Source organism: Hirundo rustica, chromosome 6 (assembly GCF_015227805.2).
Source record: "Hirundo rustica isolate bHirRus1 chromosome 6, bHirRus1.pri.v3, whole genome shotgun sequence".
Taxonomy (NCBI): Eukaryota; Metazoa; Chordata; class Aves; order Passeriformes; family Hirundinidae; genus Hirundo; species Hirundo rustica.
This window is the reverse complement of record NC_053455.1, coordinates 41,341,300-41,359,552: the sequence shown is the minus strand read 5'-3', so window position 1 is coordinate 41,359,552 and position 18,253 is coordinate 41,341,300. Positions and strand designations below refer to the sequence as shown.

Here is an 18,253-nt window from a genome sequence, read left to right as displayed (position 1 = left end):
TGAGGTGAGGCACTGCTATTTCTCACGTTGTGTGGACGGCAAAGTGAGACAGAGCCACCAGGCACACAACACACACTCTGTCTAGGCCCGAGTTTAAAAAGGTATTTAGCACTGCCTAATATTTTTGTAGCTTGGAGGTGAAGGTCCCGTGCCTCTCGGATGCCCTGAATCATGCCATACCTTTGTATCTTCACCAAGTGGATCACATTCAATCCAACACACTCAGTCTTCAGAACAAGTTTCTGCCACATCAAAATTCCTTATCTTTATCCCAGCCTTTGCTCCCCTTCTTTGCCTGGGTCCAAGCAAGGCTGGACCGACTACTGGGGTAAATGGCCACTGCAATAAGAGTAAATTCAGATCTGGCTGAAAACACTCCTACAACATGAGAAATCTGCAGTGTCTTCAGGTGTGAAAATCAAAGGTGTCACTGCTGAGATAGCTCAAATCACAGCTCCTTATGGCTAGTTGTTGGATACTCTTTCAGAGGAAAGGCACAAAGCTAATTTTCCACCCAAAGCCCAGCTCCACTGCAAATCTGATGCTGTTGCTCCACAGCACTGTGCAGCAGAACTTATGAAAAAAGTCATCATTGGATTTTTTCCTGACGTGGAGAAAACAAAAATGCGCTTAGTTTTAGTTACATTCTTGGAAATGGCTTAATTGATTCAGAAGAACTTAAAAAAAAAAAAAAAAAAAAAAAAGTATTGTAAAAACAGCCGGAGGCAAACAACTGCTGTGGGAGCTTTTAGGCAAGATTGTTAAGTTTTGATTAAGTTAGAAGAAACTGGACACAGGATTGTGGTATGAAGTGTCAGACGGTAGACACAAACAACAGTGACTCTGGTAACACATTTTCCTCACAGAAAACACAAAAATCATGACTCTTGGAAGAAAAGGAACTCCTGGAGCACCACTAGTTCTCAACCAAACTGGATGATTATGTGAAATATAATGACCGTGAAAATCAGTCTAAATTAAAAAGCTGAGTTCATGCCCACTTTTGTGTTTGCTTCCAGTTAACATTCCAGGACAGGATCATATTGACATGAAATGACTACAAATGTGAAGTAAACATTAGCAAATATTTACAGAAACCATCTTTAGGGACTTGTGAAAAAGAATACTTGTCCCAGAAACCTGCTTCAGACAGAGGTGCTCAACCAGCCAGGGAACAAGGACTCATCGTTTGTGTCCACCATGTACCTGCCTTCCACTCACCACCACAGACACCCTCTCAGCTGCCTGCTCTTTGCATCAGTTCACACTCACACAATCTGCTGACCAAAGATGACTCACAAACATCATCCCAAAAACAATCCTGTGTCCCAGACAGGCCTCAAAAACTCATACCTTGTTCACAATTTGCAAATAAAACACACGGGGCATTCATCACTCCTGTTCCCTGTCTCCCAAAACACTTCCTTAGGGAGCCCTTATTGTGGGAGATACTTCATCTCCATAAGGGTGGCTGTGTGCTGACGTGGACCACAACTCAGAAAGTCTCTGCCTACAGACATCGTGATGCCAGTGCCGCAAGCAGAGCTTCGGTGCTTAAAAGCTGTCTTTTCTAGCAGGGTGGGAAGCAACAGGAGGCCTTAAAAGCAGGTGGAAAGAGTGACTGCAGGCAGGACAGCCTAGAGAGGAGAATAAAATAACAATCAGAAAACGTGGTCTGGAATCCATACACCTGGAAAGCACCAGTTGGAAAGGTATGTGCTGTTTCAGTTTCCTAGATGAGAGCAAGCAAGACCCTTTTTCACCAGCTGTCTTCCCGTTCTCTCTGAAAACAAGCCTATCTGCAAGGGTCTGGAAAGGCTGAAATTTAGGAAGAACAAACACTTCAGTTTCCAATGTCCGAGGGCTCCTGGAATTAATGGGACTGCTAGGCACCCTCTGGTCCCTGTTTCCCCAAAAAATTTCCAGCTCATGGGCTCAGAGTGCTTGCAGGGAAAGATGCTGGGGGCTGCAGTGGGTTGCTTTCTCCTTCCTTTTCATCTTAGACGAGGCTTCCCACACACTGCCTTCTCAGATTTACTATCTCACAGTACATTTGGGTCACGGTTTTTCAGACTTCATGAGAGGCAAACACGCCTGTGTGGGAATGTGAGATTTCTTCTGCAATTCATTTGGTTTACAGGGCTCTCGGGAGAAAATATACAGTCGGATGTAAATAATAGGACTCCATACTCCAAAACCCCTTCAGTGAACACAGTTATGAGTACATAGCTTCCAAGAAACCAGGGGTTTAGAGCCAAGGTAGAGGAAACTCCATCCCAAAGAAAGGAGCACAGCCCTGGGCTGTGCCTGCTGGTAACAAGGGACTTGCCTGGAATCAGGGACCCTCTGAGTATTTGCTGCCTATGTCCTCTGTTTTCCAAAGCAAAGATTCAGCTTCCTGAATTGGCTTAAACAACATTGTTCTTCCCATAGACACTTTCTACATCTTATGAAGCTGAGTCTTATAAGCTGCTCTACAGTCCAATTTGCTTCAAACTGTAGTACTCTGTGGACTACATAACATGAGTTTATAACTTTGTCAAGGACATGATCTGACAAACAGAAAAGAAAAGGTTGCTTCCTCTCCTGTCAGCTGACGGACTGTGGTGTTTGATGCTACAGTAGGAAGCTTCATAGATTATTCCCAGGCAGGGAGAGTCTGGAAGCCAGCATGCCATCTTTTTGTTTAATGGTTTTTGCCCCAGGAGAAAGCTGGGCCAGGAGAGCTGAAGGCTGTGGAGCAGAACTGCTTGCCTGGAAAAGCGGTGATCTGACATCCCTTTGGGCAGGACACAACAGAGGGAGGAGCAGGTCTCCTCAAGCATAAGTGCTACACTGTCATCCTGCCAGGTCCCCTGCTTTCCCCTGCTGCCTGGGCCAGGCATGCTCTGGGATGTGCTTTGGGCAGCCTTCAGTGCCCAAGCTCACACCACTGTGTTAATACTTCTGCACAGGAGTGAACAAAAGGGAGCTGCTTTGCTCACCACTGTCAGGCATCCATGCAAAAGCATGCCCTGCTCAGCCTCCTTCCAGAAGGACCCAGACCATGGACCTACCTCATGCCAGGCATGCAGGGAGGAAGTGCCAGAGCAACCAGTGTAGCTCTTTTCACACTCATATCACGTTTTCCTATTGGGACATTTTCACAGAGCTTGGATTGACTTTGCTCCCATTGTGATGCCATCACAGGCTTTCAGCTGCTGCTCCCTTTTCTTTTGAAATTCTCCTGAGGAGGAGTTCTCAGTAAAGTTCTTGGTTTTAATAAAATCTGTGGGCTAAATGAGGCCATTCCCTGTTTTTCTCCTGTGGGGGACTAATTTCTGCCAGACTCAACACCCTTAGCTGTATTCTTGGCTGTCAGGACCCACTCAGTTACCCCTCATAACTTCTCCTTGGCCAGGACCCACTGGCCTCTTACATGTTAATGCATGCACACCGTCAGTGCTACAGACCATGGTTCATCTGCTGCAGCCTCCTAATACCTCCATCTCTTTGGGACATGCAATCAGCCAGGTTTCCACTCAAAAGCCTACCTCAGAGAACATTCATATTGCCTGAGGCGCTATTTTCATCAGATTTTCTCCAGAAAAACCTAGGCTGTTCCACTTGATTTTTGCAGAGTCCAGATAGGCAGGACTTGCATGGTGCAGATTTATGAATTTCTCACTAGGAATATGTGAGAACTGTGCTCTGTTTCCTGGCTAATGTCTGAAAAGGAGAACTGGGGTCAGACAGTCCTTTCATTTACCCTGCAGATCATTGAACACCGACAGAATAGACAAAGGGCTGGATCAGTCCTGGTCCTTTTTTCACTCCCTTGTGAAGTGTCTGGGAGGTGATTCAGTTGCACACTCAAGGGGTTTTGGTGCTGTGCAAAACACACTAAGGTCTCTCAGTGTGGGGCAGGTACCCAAGCCTTGAGGAGCAGTGCAGGGAGAGCAGGGAGTGAAATGGAGGCATCTCAGGCCAGGTGGCATGCAGCTGGCTCAATGCCTTCTCTCAGCACCAGCCAAGCTTCTCCTTCCTCTCATCTTTGGGATGCTAGACTAGTATCTGACAAACCTGCTGAAATACTTCAGCATCAAGGCCTCTGCCTTGTTGCGTGCTCTTTGTGTCTTGGTCTCCAAATATGGTGAAAAACTCAGCTCTTAGAAGCTTGGTTGCTATCTCAGCCTCTTGGTTCCTTTTTGGGTAAACTTCAGGTCATTTTCTAAAGAAATCCATAGCTACCAACAAATATTGTCTGGCAGATTCTGTCTCAGGCAAAGGCCCAGCAACCTCAACAGCAATGAACTGCAGTAAGGTCCCCAGGAGACACTGCTTGCTATGGGGTTCTCCCCGTCTTTGGGGACCCACTTTAGAAATACAACACGTGCAAGAAAAGCATCACACTTCCTTGTAGTAATTTTCCGTCATCTGTCTGCATTTTCCTCAAGACCAGTTCTCTCATGGCATGACTAAAGACTTTGCAACTTCAAGACATCATAGCAAAACACCAGAACCTCTTTTTGGAGTGGTTTGGTGATGATGAGCTCTCACAAGGGCTTGTCACACATTGTTTTATTTTCCCATATCCTGTACAACATTTCACCATTAAATTCCAAGCTTTCCCACCATGACCTGAAGGCTTTTGCCTTGCTAGTCAGAAAAGAGCCAAAAAGCAGACAAGGCTGCCAGGTAAGGGTTTGGGTTTTTTAATCACACCTTGTTTGACACCAGGAGCCTTTTTGTGGAACACTCCCTCTTAGTTCCATGAACTCTGCTCTTGCAAACTTACATTTGTGGATGAAATAGGAGAGTTTTCATTCCTGCACACTCTGGAAAAAGGAGGTAAAAAAGGATGCAGTATCAGTTTTTTCTTGCTGCCCTGCTGAGGGAGGTATCTATGCAAAAAAAAAAAAAAGCCTTTGAACAAGGCACTGGTAGAACTAGTCTTTGGTGATTGTGCTCTTGTGTCAGTGCTGTTCCAACCCCACGGGCACCCCCAGCTGTGTTCAATGGAAACTGCTTCAGCCCTGAAAATGCCTGGCTGCTCTCCTTTCACTGTTGGGGTAGCTTTCTCTTCTCACAAGGGCAATGTGAAGCTTTTGTAATCCTGGCAAGCCTGCAGCTGAGCCTCTAGGAGCAGGATCCTTCAAGGCCAGACAGGCTGGCAGTTCCGTGCTCCTTTCCCTGACATCGGGAAAGCGCTGCCCTTTGCTCCAGGCTCGGTTTGCCCAGGGTGCAAGTTGTGCCTCTCTTCATCAGCTCCCATTGCTCTGGGTTCACTTTAGCTTGGCAGCCTGGAGCTCACGACAGCCTGTTGTTTGTAAAATATCATTGGTTCCTATGAAAGGGCTCACCCCACACCAGGACATCCCAGCTGTACCACGGGGACTGGGGTGCTGCCTGTGCAGTACCTGCTGTCTGGGTCTATTGAGGGAGGGCTGCTGTACACAGGGGATGGGAGACCCACACTGCAGTATTTTAGGGACTTGTGCTAACATGAAAGCCATTTTTGCCTCCAGATATTACCTGTGAAAACCAAAATGAACCTAGTAAGGCACATCCCAGATATTATCTAGTAAGGGTAAGACACAAGCACCCTCTGGTTAATGTATCACACAGTGAAGCTCTTGCTGGCCTTCTTTTCTAACCAGGACAGCTGATGGGGTCCAAAAACTGTGTAGAAGCTCAAAGAGAAGATCAGGGCCTGCCCAAAGCAGCAGGCACTACAAACACATTGCTCAAACCTCTTTCTTTCACATGAGCCATGCTTTTGAAGGAAAACACTGCAGGCTGAAAGCCCTGGTGCTGACTGACCAGGTCCCAGCCACAGTGATATATATGCTCAGTGTTAGTTCATCTTCCACCTTGGCTATGCTGAGCAATTTCCTGGACCCCAGCAGTCTGGTCTGCTGCATGCTTTTTTTGTCAGCAAGGACACTTTCCTCAGTCCCTGCCTATCCCTCAGACCCACGTGAGGGTGAGAGCTACATGTTGGACTGTCCCATCATCTCCCTCTCTGGTTACTGTGACCGACTGCAGTAGGTCATGGAAACTCATCTTTGGGGACCCACTTTAGAAATACAGCACATGCAAGTAAAGCATCACACTTCCTTGTAGTAATTTTCCATCACCTGACTGCATTTTCCTCAAAAAACAGTTCTCTCATGGCATGACTAAAGACTTTGCAACTTCAAGACATCATAGCAAAACATCAGAACCTCTTTTTGGAGTGTTTTGGTGATAATGAGCTCTCATGAGTGCTTGTTGTACGTTGTTTTATTTTCCCATATCCTGTACAACATTTCACCATTATATTCCACACCTGAATGAGCAGCTGTGATAACTGTAAATTGCACAGGTGATAAACCACTCTCCTGCTACTTGGATACTCCCATTGCCCACCCTCTGTGGTGGACTGCTGGCAAATGGAGAAAAAGGTTGTTCAACCAAGAACTCCAATTTTTACCACAGAGGCCAAGGAAAAGGGGATTTCCAGGACAACCAGCCACAAAACCAAGCTAATTAAAGGCTGCAAGGGAACAGCAGGGTTCTCTGGATAACAACTTAACATCCAAGCCTAGGCACAAATAAGCCTTGTAATAGTTTCAACTCTAACTTGAAAATGGCATCATCCAACTTTGCAAGTGCAGCTACAGGTCTCTCTGTTTCCTGAGCTGACTTTGGGTCTTTCCGTAGATTTTTATGAGGCTCTGTCCTGACCAGTCATATATTTATATACAACTTACGTACCATCTATATTTATATATACCATTTATATTTGCATATATTTATAACAACCCTCTCTGCAGATATTTCCCCTCCCCAACAGAGCCACAGTTAACTGAGTCACTGCACTCATGTTTGACGTTGCAGCCAATGCCCTATTGTTTTCTATCTTTCCTAAGTCCGCTTTTCTGATAGCTTGAAGTGGTGTGAACTGAATGGCAATACTCATTTCTCTAGCACAAGACCTCATACCTATATAAAGCAACCAGCTTTCCTCTCTTCCAGTAGCAGCTTTCCAATTTCTGTTCAGGAGCTGAAAGGCAATATTTAAGCTCTGCCATAAATCCCACAGCTTCATGGAGTGCTTCTGGCCTTCTGCACAATCTGTCTAACTGTCTAGCAATTGGTCCATCGGCTATTTATCTTGGAAGTCCTCACTGAAGATGTGAGAAACACAAAATATCTGCAGGTCCTCTGCCAGTTTAGGTATGTTCTTCTTCCTCTTGCCTTCTAGCATTTGGCTATGTCCTGTCTAGCTCAGACTGATATCTGGCTCCAATCTGCTTACGAAGGTTCAGACCAAATCTTGATAAGCCAGGTTATGTCTATAGTGCCGTGCTTCTCAGCTCTCAGCTATGAGCCCTTGCCACAGCTGTGCTCCTGACTCTACTCCAGGAAGAGGTCTGGGCATGCATCATCCCAGGCAAGGCTGGAAAAGAACCACACGGTGCTCCAGAAGGTCTCGCTGCCTCATGAACCGTAGACCAGCACTGCAGCCCAGGCTCTAGTGCATTCCCTGCCCCACTGTTTGGCCTCAGGCTCTCCTCTGGGGACACTCTCTGTAGAACAAGGCTCTGCCCAGTTCCTCTTTCCAGCCAGCCACACAATGGGAATGGACACGCATCAGCCTCCTATGCAGTATTTCTTGAGTGGCAGCTCTGGGGCAGGAAAAAACCTGATGCTGTGATCTTCTGCACACACACTGGAAAGGACCAGTCTCATAGGTGACCCATCCCCACCTGGCAGACCCAACAGCCTGAGACCAGCTCCGTGGCCAGCAGGAGTACCTGCTGTGGTGTAATTTTTGAAATGCTTTTCTTTTCTTTCAAAAACCTTGCTGTGGCACAGGTCTCATATTAAGTTTTGGGACAAGCAATATTTCCCCTGTTTTGTAAAACAGCTTCTGGCCTGTGTCACACACATTCCTCAACACCTTGCAGAGTCACGGTCTTGCTGATGGGCCTTCAGATCTCTCTGAGCACAGTTCCTGACAAAGTCATTCCCTGATGATTTTTGATCGTCTCTGGGAAAATTCTCGATATTACACTCTTTCCTTGTGCATACTGTACAACTTTGGTTTGTTTTGATTTAGTTCTGGTGCGAATTTCTTTCACATCTCACTGCTCCTGAATAGATTAGATATCTGCAAACACTTTTGTTATCTGATCCCTCCTGCATCAAAAGATGTTTGTTTTCAAACATCAAAAGATACAGTTCCCCATTTCCCTTTTTGGAAACAATATCCTACCCTAAAACCGATGTTACAGCGCCCAAGTGAGGCAGTCAGTCGATATCTCAAGTCCCGAGAGGACTGCTTCCACTACAGGGAGAAACTGATGTGACACGGGATATTTCTTTTAAGCAGCAGTGCTTGTGCCTAGAGCCCAGATCAGGAACAGCAGCAATCAGATAGGAGTTATAATGAGACCTTACAAATTTATTTTATTTCCCTCTGACACCAGTCTGCCCGAAAGCATTTGTTCCCTTCCTCAGTTTCCTCATTCCCCAAATAGCACTTCTCTCATGGGCCTTGATGCTGTTGACTCCCTGCCCTTTGGTTGTGTAGGGTTTTCCGACTTCCACGGAATAAAGACGGCTGTTGTCTTAAGTGTGCAGAGTTTGCACCTGGGCTCAGCATACAGCATACAGCCTGTTGGTGAGCAAACCAGCTTACCTTTCAGACTCGACCACCAGCTCACCCACTGCCTTACAGCTAGTGAACCCAGTTCTTGCTATTAAAGAATATATTTAGAATAATACCGATCAACCATCTGTTTCCAATAAGAAAGAAATCGTAAAATATGTAAGACGTAAAAATAATAAAAGATGTAAAAATAATAACACTTAAACAGCATCTTCATTAAAAAAAAAAAAAACTTATTAGATACAGACTTAAATAGACATTTAATACTGAGTTGGGTAATGCAACAGTCTCCAGTCAATGCAGATGAGAGACCATGATATACCAACTTGTCATGACTAAGTCCTGCTGGGACCTGAAGACAGCGGCTACAAAATGTTGAATCACAGCTATTCTCAAGAGAGAAATAAAAAAATTAATACTGGTGGGTTCATACTTAGATAATCCATAAAATCAGTTGCAGACCACCTTCCATAATAATGCTGAGTTTGTCCACTGCTTATTACCCATCCAAGGTATCCCTTCCTCTTCTTCTTCTTCTTCTTCTTCTTCTTCTTCTTCTTCTTCTTCTTCTTCTTCTTCTTCTTCTTCTTCTTCTTCTTCTTCTTCTTCTTCTTCTTCCCCTGCCTCTCCTCATTCATCTCTTCTCCTTCCTCTCTCCATCCTGTTACCCTATTTCTCACTGATTCCTCTCTTTGACCAAAAATGACTTTAGAATACCATAGTGATCACACTTGCTCTTTCACATTGTGTCTACTTATGTGACAGTCAAAATATGAAGATGATTTACAAGCATGAATGAAAAATATGGCCAAGCAGATTCACCAGTATGTATAATATTGAGTCATCTGAATTTACACAGAAAATAAAGTGGAGATCATTTATTTATTATATGTAAGTAGCTTTCCTTCTTTACTTATGAATTTTCCTTTACAAGTTGAGGTTGCTGAGACACATGTAACTATGATAAATTGCTCTGACATTTTATTGGTATGAAATATTCCCATCCATCTCTTAATAAGTGTTTCTCAAGTCACAGGGGTCCTATATCAGCTGCATTACCATTCAGGCTTCTCCTAATCTAAAACGATATCTTTTTTCCATTTGAAAATGCATCTACATAAAGATATTAGACTTGTGCTTTCCAACATGATTAACAACTGAGATGGGATTTTTTTTTTTTTTTTTTTCAGATGTGTAGGAGAAGTATCTCAGAAACATATGACTTTTGGGGCAGGGATTGCTCAGCATTTTCTGAAAAGCACGACTCATATCTTGTGTTGGCCAATATAGGTTGCCTACGCTGATGAGTTGCTTTTAAAAGATTAGACCATTAACGTGGATTGGCAGGTTGAGCCGATTTTACTTACTGAAAAACCCGAGGATATGAGAACAGAATAAGGATATGACTGTCAAGAAACCTAAGTTAAAGCCGCTAGAAAATCACACACGGGACCTCTGCTCTGTGAGTTTCTGACTCCAGCAGTGAGCCCTTCTCAAGCCGGCTGAGTGCCTCTTTCTGCAGGAGCCACGGCCCTGCGAAGGTCACACTGATGCCACTGAGTGGCCACAACTTCACCTTGCACAAGCCGCTCGGGTATTCCAAGTGTCAGTTTTTCCAACCGTAAAATGAGAATGTGCCTCTTACCGCCCCGAGGCACATTCACGCTTTTTATCTGAGGGTTGCTAAGCTTCAAAAATGCCCCGAACAAATAATAAAGCATCTCAAGAACTCCAGGGAGAAAAACTGGCTAAAGGGCCGGGATCTTGGGTGACCGAATGGACAGTTCTGGAGATGTCCTTTAGCAGCAGACCTTGGCTCCGAGCCTCTCAGACATCACCTCCCTCTTACAAGGGAAACTCATCATGGCTTTGAACGCAGGGCTCGGAAAATGAATAAATCCTCACGATCTGAGGGATTGAAGTCTGCACATTAGCTCCCCTTAAACCGTGGGTGCATTTAACTTGGGAGGTTAGAAACCACAGCCAAAGAAATCTCTTTTGATTCACAACTTGTTTTGAGCAGTCACCCATAAAGCAGCCAGTGAATCACTCCAGCCAGTTAGTCATGCAACCACACTGAATGTACACTCAAAAGGCTGCACAAAATAAACAGCCTGCAGCTCCAGATAACACACACACAGCTCATTTGCGCTATCTGGCATCAGCATATATTGTTAATGGGACTCCTACACCAAACCCTTAGGAAAAAAAACCGCACGCAAATAAGCATCTCCAAATATCTCTCTCCATCAGTATTTTTCTCGTCTGCTTCGCACTGTGTTGGTTTCAAAATAATTAAGACTAGTAAAAGTTTTAAGACTCTTTCTCTCTCTTTCCGCACCTTTTTGTTGCTGGTAGCGTCCCGCTGGGTTTACAGGCGTGCGCTGCTGAAGTGTCGGGCTAAAGCGGAGTTAATTCCAATCAGCAGCGGACCAGTCGAAAATAAACAGCTCCAGTGCGAAAAGAAATCTTCCTGCAAGGAGGGAGCGGCAGGGATACAGGGGGAGGGAGTCTCCCTGTCCTTTGACACATGAGTGTTATAAACAGCTCGGGTCAGGAATCCCATAAAAGCCTCCAGCCAGATCTACCGTCCAACTCAAGAGAAGCGCAAAACACCTTTTGGAAAGAGCCGCAAAAAAATCTTCCTGCGTGGCCCTAGGGGTAAAGAACGTGAGCCCTACCTTCGCGTCTGGCTCCCTGAGGAAATCCCGCAGGTTTCCGCGGAGGAGATCCCGCACCTCCGAGTGTCTGTTCAAACAGAGGCTTAGCCAAACTCCTGGCGAGAGCTCCCTCCCCTCCCTGGGAGGGTGCCGGAACCCTTGAATGGCAGATCTGGTGGCCCTATTGTGGAAAAGAGAGGGCTATTGCCAGGGCGGCGTCAGCAGCACGCCGGGAGCCGGCGGCCGGGCCCCGCCGGGCAGCCGGTCCCACATCAGCGGGAGGGAAAGGCTGGCTCTGCCGCCCTGCTCCCTGGAGCTCTCCTCGCCTCCCCGCCCTCCTGCCTCCGCTTGCCGGCTCCTGCTCCCTGATGCCAGCTCGGATCACTGCCACCCTTGCCCGCTTCCCCCGCTTCCCCACTCTCGCCTGCCTCCCGCGCGCTTCTCCCCTTTATATCCCGCGGGGATCGGGGCAGCCGCGTCTCCCCACCCCGGCGGGGAGAGGTGCGGGGGAGGCCGCGCACCCCGCCTGCCTCCCCGCCTGCGCTCTTGGCCGCGGCCGGGGAGCGCGGGCAGGAGCCGGGAGCCGAGATCAAAGCCAAGGGAGAGGGAAGGGGAGGCAGGACCGAAGGGCCGCCGCAGCTCGGGACACCCCTCCCCAAGCCCTCTGCACCCCGGGCTCCCGGCGGGCTAGGGGCAGGGGCCGCCGTCCTCCTCCTGGCACAGCCGTTCCTGCGGAGATCCTCAGCAGGGCGGCCCGGACGCCGGCGCGGGGACGCGGCATCGCCCGAGGTGGGGGAGCCCTGCGGGAGTCCCGAGGGGAGCGGACGGCCCCCGTCACCCCGTTCCGCTCCGGGCTGCGGCGGAAGCCGGGGGAAGGGGGCAGACGGCGCCGGCCCTCCCCGGCTCAAGGCGAGCTCCGCAGAGCCCTCGAACGTCGGCGGGGAGCCCCGAGCGCCTGGCAGCGAGCGGTCTCTCGCGGGAGGCGGAGAGGGACCGCCAGCGAGCTCGTTCCTGCCGCGCCTGCAGCTTACATTACACCAGGGAAGGAGGAGGAGAAATCCATTAAAAGTGTCAATTTAAAAAGCACGCAGCGAGCCTCCGATTCCTATAGCAGTGGCTTTCTGTATTTCTAATAATAACGCGCTTAGGGCCGCGCTTTTTATTTGCTAGCTAAATTTAAAAAAAAATGGTCGTTATTTGCATAACGCGGTACTTAAAGAATTTCCTCCGCTAGAGAAAGCCGTTTCCTTTCTCCTGCTTCCTTTTGAGCAAGTATCCCCATCACGTTCGCCTTCATTCCCAAAAGGGTTTTTTTCCAGCCGGCATTTCTAGACAGCAACACACGTATACATTTCTGTGTGTATAGCGGTATTTGAACACATATGTTTCAAGAGATATAACTTACTTCAGCTCTACGCAGTAGAAAAAGCAAGTCAGATTACTACAGCACATAAATCATCAGAAAGCTTTTTCCCCCTCCTAAACCAAGATATATAACCTGTTCTCAGGACTGGATGATCTTGAAGGTCTCTTCCAACCTTGAAGATTCACCGATTCTGTGACTTTTTATTTAAGAGTTCGGCTTTCACGGCCCGTGCCGGTTTGCGGAATGACCCGTGCCCCTATTCGCGGCAGGGAACGCGGGGTAAGCAGGGCGAGGCTGCCGGCCCTTCGCAGCGCAGGGGCAGCGGGCTCCGGGCAGGCACAGCAGGAGCCGCGCCGGGAACCCCACAGGGCCAGGCCGACAGCCGCCACTGGGGCCGCGGGGAGGCCGGCCGAGAGCCAGGGCCGCCCGGTGCCGCTGTCCCTGCCAGGAGCCGGGCTGGAAGCGCTCCGTCCGTGTCCTCCGTGTATTTGCGACCGCAGCTCTCCCTGGCCTATATTTATCCATACAATGCAGTGCAAGGTCTTAGATCTAGAAATAGAAGCCGAGAGCAATAGATGGCAGGCTCGGGCTTTTTATACCTCAAAAAGACTTGTTTATTAAAGAAATAAAATGAAATTAAACAACTAAAAAAAAGGAGGGGACACCCTGTCCCTCCGGCGCTCGGAGTGCGCGCCGTGCCTGCCGTGCCCCGCCGGCCCGGGCCCGCCGCAGCGCCCGGCCGCTCGGCTCCGGGCTCACACGGGCCTCCCCAGGCCCGGGAAGGGTGCAGGCGAGGGCTACGGAGCGGCCGTGCGGGGAGCAGCACGCCCCAGGAGGGGACCGGCTCGGGCGGGGAGCGGACCGGGCGACGGGCCCGCCGCAACGAGGGCGCGGGGAAGCCGGCCGCGTGAATATCGCCTGGCGGGAGAGCCTGCCTGCTGCTCGGCCTCGGTTTGTGTTTTGCTTGGTTAGAGGGGTTTTTTTTTTCCTCTTCCCCTTTGGGCGTTTTGCTGTTTTTAAAACTGAGGGGTTTGCATTCACGGTGTTCCACCACTCCAGCATCCTGCTGAGGCCCGGGACAGCCGGGGACGCGGGCAGCCAGCGGTCCCCGCCGCGCTCCTTCACCTCCGCACGACGCGCACGGCAGCACCAGCACCGAGGCTGTAGCGGGGTGTCGGCGGGAAGCGGTGGGTCCGCCGTCTGTCCCCGGCTTCCCGAGCAAAGCTCTCCGGGAAGCTCTCCCTCCTCAGCCGCCTCGAGTGCCGTGTGCGCGCTGCGCTGGCTGGCCGCGCTGTGCCCGCCGCAGAGAACGAGGACGGCGTTCTCTTCCCTCGAGCTCACCCGCGCCGAGGGGATCTCCCCCGGCTCGGAGCTTTCCTCGACCCTTTAGCCCTAGCGGGGTTCCTCAGGCGCAACTCCTGCGGTGGTCTCACCGTTGGGGAAAAGGCGGAGAGGCGCCTATGGATGTTGCAGTCGTTCCGCGAACCCGCGATCTGTCTGTTATTAGCGAGTCTCTCTCTCCAACCATTAAGCACTATTATTATCACTATTGCTATTAATTATCCTTGCCGAACCATGTGTCTCTCATTACAGCCCACCGTGCCCAGCCACATCACAAGGGGCTCACAAGGAGCGCGGGCCGGGCCGGGCCGCTCTGCCCTCCACCGCCGCGGGGCTCCCACTGCAGGAGAACCCCGAGCCTCGCTTGAAGATAAATCAGGGGAGCCCCGGCGGTGTTAGGAGGGCAATAAACTCGTGTGATTCTACCGCGGGCTTGTAATGTGTCACCACACGCTATGCCGGCGCCCTGGGCTTTGCAACCTACAAAAACAAGAGAGCCGGTTAACAGAGGGAGGATGTCAGGGCGGCGGGGAAGGCACGGGGGCTGCCCTGCGGTGCCCTTCTCGGAGGGAGCGGGGCCCGGTCACCTCCTGTACGGGCAGCAGCCCCGCGGATCTCCCCGGCCCCACCGTGCGTCCTCTCCCGCGGAGCCCGGGCTGGTCCCACAAAACCTCCGCGGACGCGGAGCGGGCCTGGCGCTGCTGGGGGTTGTCCGCCCACGGGGAAAGGGCAGGGGAAGAGAGGGAGCGTAGGAGAGGGTCAAAGCCCCAGCTCTGGCCAGAAAAAGCGTGCAAGCAGCCCTCAAAGAGAGGCCTCAAGCCGTGAGGAGATAGCCGTGGGAGGATGGCGGTGCCGCCGGGGGTGGGAAGGACCCGTGCGGGTCAGGGCAGAAGCCCGCCCGGGCACAGCGTATCTGGGCTGTGCCTGCGGCCCCCGGGCACTTCTGTGTGGAGAGGACTCAATGTCCATTTTCTGTGAAGGAGAGTCACCTGTGCTTGGGGGAATTGGGGCTGTGGATCTGGATCCCGGGACACCTCCGCTGCAAGCAGGGGGCGAGGGACGGCGCCTGAGGGCAACCTGGCAAGCCGAGGTTTGGGAGAGAGGCAGAAGCAAGGCGGCTCTACCCTCTTTTAAGTCTAGAGATGGAGGGAAAGGGTAAAGAAGGCAAAGAGTGCTCAAATGACGGCGAGAGTCTAGAAGTGTGATTGCTGGCCTGATCCGGACCTCTTCCATCTCCTCTGTGACCCCAGTCCGTAGTCACTGTCCGTTTTAGGGTCTCCCTGGAGACAAGGTCCTAAAGCTGTCCTTGCCTTTGGGACTAACGCATCGAAAATGGGACCCCGTCAGCAGAGACGCGCTCTGAATCTAAGCCGGGGCAGCCCCTCTGCCCACAGAGAAGTCACCGGGAGGGAAAGGAAGAGCTTTCATTCCCACCTTCTCTTCCTGGGAAAACTTAGGGGGGTGTTATTTGTTTCATTGTTGAATTTTTTCTGTTTGTTTGTTTTTAGGGGGGCTGTTTGTTCGTTTGTTTTGCTTTACCCTGACCGCCCCGACACAGCGGAAACCTCCCGAAGAAGCCTTTTAAAAGACACGGTCGGAAACGACACGAGAAGCGCCCCCGTTCCCGGCTGTACTGTCGAGCACCAGCGCGAGGGAGTGTCTTAATTGCCGCTAATGACCCACGGAGGGGATGCGAGGGGGTTATCTGCAGCCGGGCTGAAATCAATTAGGGGAGTGGCAATTAGGGGAGAAAGTGAAAGACAGGAGAGGCCGTTACCGCGGAAAGTGATGATTTCGGCGAAATTTTCCAGAAATTCTTTCTGTGGAAACGGTTCCCTCGCCGAGCGCACTGCGCAGCCTGGCGCTCCGCTCGTTCTCGTTCTGTGCCTGTTTCCGGAGAGCTCCCCGCACCGCTCAAGGGCTAAGGCTTTGCGGGAGCACATCGCCCGCATTCCAAAATTACAATTAGGATCGCGGCTAAGCGGGACACGGGGGAAGGGCGGCTTCCCGCTGGCAACGCGGGCTCCGGACCCGGCTGCGAATGAAGATATTCGTGGGGCACGGCGGCGAGAGGGGGCTGCGCGCCAGAGCCGGGCAAGGTCTCCTTGACCCCGGCAGGGTTTGTCCTGTCCCCCCCACGTTCCCGGGAGGCCTTTCCCGGGCCCGGGAATCTCTCTCCGCTTTCGCCTCCGGTGTTTCCCCGCCGCACGCCAAGGACTCACCGTAACAGGAGACCTGCAGGGCTCCGTTGTGGCCGCTGCTCTCTTGCAGCTTGATGTTGCTGTCCGGGGGGGTTTTGCAGGGGCCTCGTTGCATGTAGAGGTGCGGCGGCTGCTGCTGCGGAGGGTATTTGTTAAAGGAGGCCGGAGACCCGGCGGAGCCGGGAGCCTGCACGCTGCCATCCAGGGACTGGCATTCCTGCTGGCTGTAGCGGCTCCGGCACTTAGTGCTGCTGTCACCAAAGCCTTGTCCTTTGCTGGCCAGGAAAGTAGGGCTGAACTTGTCACTTGCTTGAAATGCCCTAAAAGGCGAGGAGCCTTCTGTGTCCTGGGAGGCTGCGTTGTAGTAGGAATCCATGGCAGCCGGATCACAATAAGAAACACAAGTATCAGCATTCATTCCTAAAATTAAAAGGCCCGAGTGTCCTTAATGCGCTTGGAGGGGCACCAGGAGCCACTCTTTCTCTCTCCCTCTCGCATAGACACACACAGCTGGGCCGGGGAGCTCTAAGAGGATTCAGATGTTCGTGAAAGCTGACCAGATCTCCAAACCCCCTTAAGTTCTCGCACAGTAAAAGGGGTCTTTTTCTTCCCCTCCCTCTCTCTCTCACATACGCTTGCCCTCCGTGTCTCCCTCCGAACTACACTCTACAGAGGCTCTTCTCTGCACTTTCCCCCCCCACCACATAGGAGAAAGAAAAAAAAAAAAAAAAAAAAAAGAGCGAGAGGGAGACCTCTCCCCCAATTAATATGTAGATGATGACAGTGGAGGGGAGGGGGCCCAGGAAGGGGGGTGTGTGTATGTGTGTGTGTGGAAGCAGAGGGAAGGTGGAGGTCATATCTTTCGCGTTAAAAAAAAAAAAAAAAAAAAAATTAAACCAAACTAGAAAAAGACACCAGCCCCCAAATTTTTATGATTAAAACCCAGAAAATCATGCAGATGACTTAGAGGCCACGAAAGGATGAGTGCGGAATCCGCGCCGGCGGAAGCGGGGCTATTTAATGGTCGGGACACGCTCTGCTCACTCCGGCCCTCCTCTGCTCGCTGCCCCAGCTGTGGGGACCCTCGCCTCTGCGACCCCATCCTCTCTATTAAAGGCAATACGGATTTTCCCCGCAGCTATCTGCCTTTAAGCCTCCCGTTAACCCCTTCAGGGCCGACAGCCCTCCCAGAGCTGCCGTGAGCTGTTTCCCCACGGTGGCACGGCGGTGCTGCGGTCGCCCCGCACAGAGCCGGGCGAGCTCTCCGTCGGGTCTCGCCACACGTTTATGACGGTCATTATTTATTTACCTCTAAAAACGTGCTCTCTTCAGGTGTAAAACTACTGGATCCAAACGGGAGGGGAGCAGGGACGGATTTTTACAGGGTCACCAAGCACACAGAATTGGACCAAACTTCTGGGATTGCCAGAGGTGACTTGCAAAGGGACAGAGGCTGGCGGGAACCCTTTTTGGTTTGAGGGGTCAATTACAACCCAGAAAGAGTTTAAAAATAAATCAATACTCACCTTTCGTCGTCCTTCTCCCCCGCCCCCCAATTCAACCTGATTCCCCTCCTCCCCCAGTTAACTCCTGCTACCCCTTACTTACTTTTACCCTGCCTTCCTCCCATCCCCACATCTGGTTTCTATTGCTCACTTACCTTGAAGTTTTCAGTAATAAAGATATTACGCATACTAAATCCACAGTTCTTCGGGAAAAGAAAAGAAAAGAAAAGAAAAGAAAAGAAAAGAAAAGAAAAGAAAAGAAAAGAAAAGAAAAGAAAAGAAAAGAGAAAAAAGACAAGAAGAACCTTAACCCCTTCGGGAACGGGGGCCGCAGCGGGGCCGGCTGCGGGCTGGGAGCGGGGGCACCGGCGGCTGCTCTGGGCTTCCAGAGGGCTCCCCCCGGGGCCCGGACCATGTGTCCTCCCTTCTCCCTCGTAGCTTCCCCCACGCCGTGCAGAGCATGGGGGGACTCGTGGCTTTCATCTGTGTGTGTGTGTGTATATCTGTGTGCGCGAGGGCGAGCGGGATGCGGCTCAAGGGGG

At 50.7% G+C, this 18,253-nt stretch overlaps 1 protein-coding gene across 2 annotated transcripts in view; it reads right to left on the bottom strand.

Moving 5' to 3' along the window:
• The window catches only part of ALX4 (ALX homeobox 4), a 42,662-nt gene extending 24,917 nt beyond the window's left edge, over window positions 1–17,745 (bottom strand). Inside the window, exons 1-2 of one of the 2 annotated variants that reach the window (XM_058421222.1) lie at window positions 17,733–17,745; window positions 16,228–16,626 (exon numbers count right to left, since the gene is read on the bottom strand). In XM_058421222.1, the coding sequence (XP_058277205.1) occupies window positions 16,228–16,624 (397 nt within the window). In that variant the 5' untranslated portion in view covers window positions 16,625–16,626; window positions 17,733–17,745. Of the gene's footprint in view, window positions 1–11,319; window positions 11,428–16,227; window positions 16,627–17,732 lie in introns of those variants that run through there. The other variant, XM_040068724.1, reaches the window with a different exon arrangement.
• Between the last annotated feature and the right edge of the window lie 508 nt (window positions 17,746–18,253).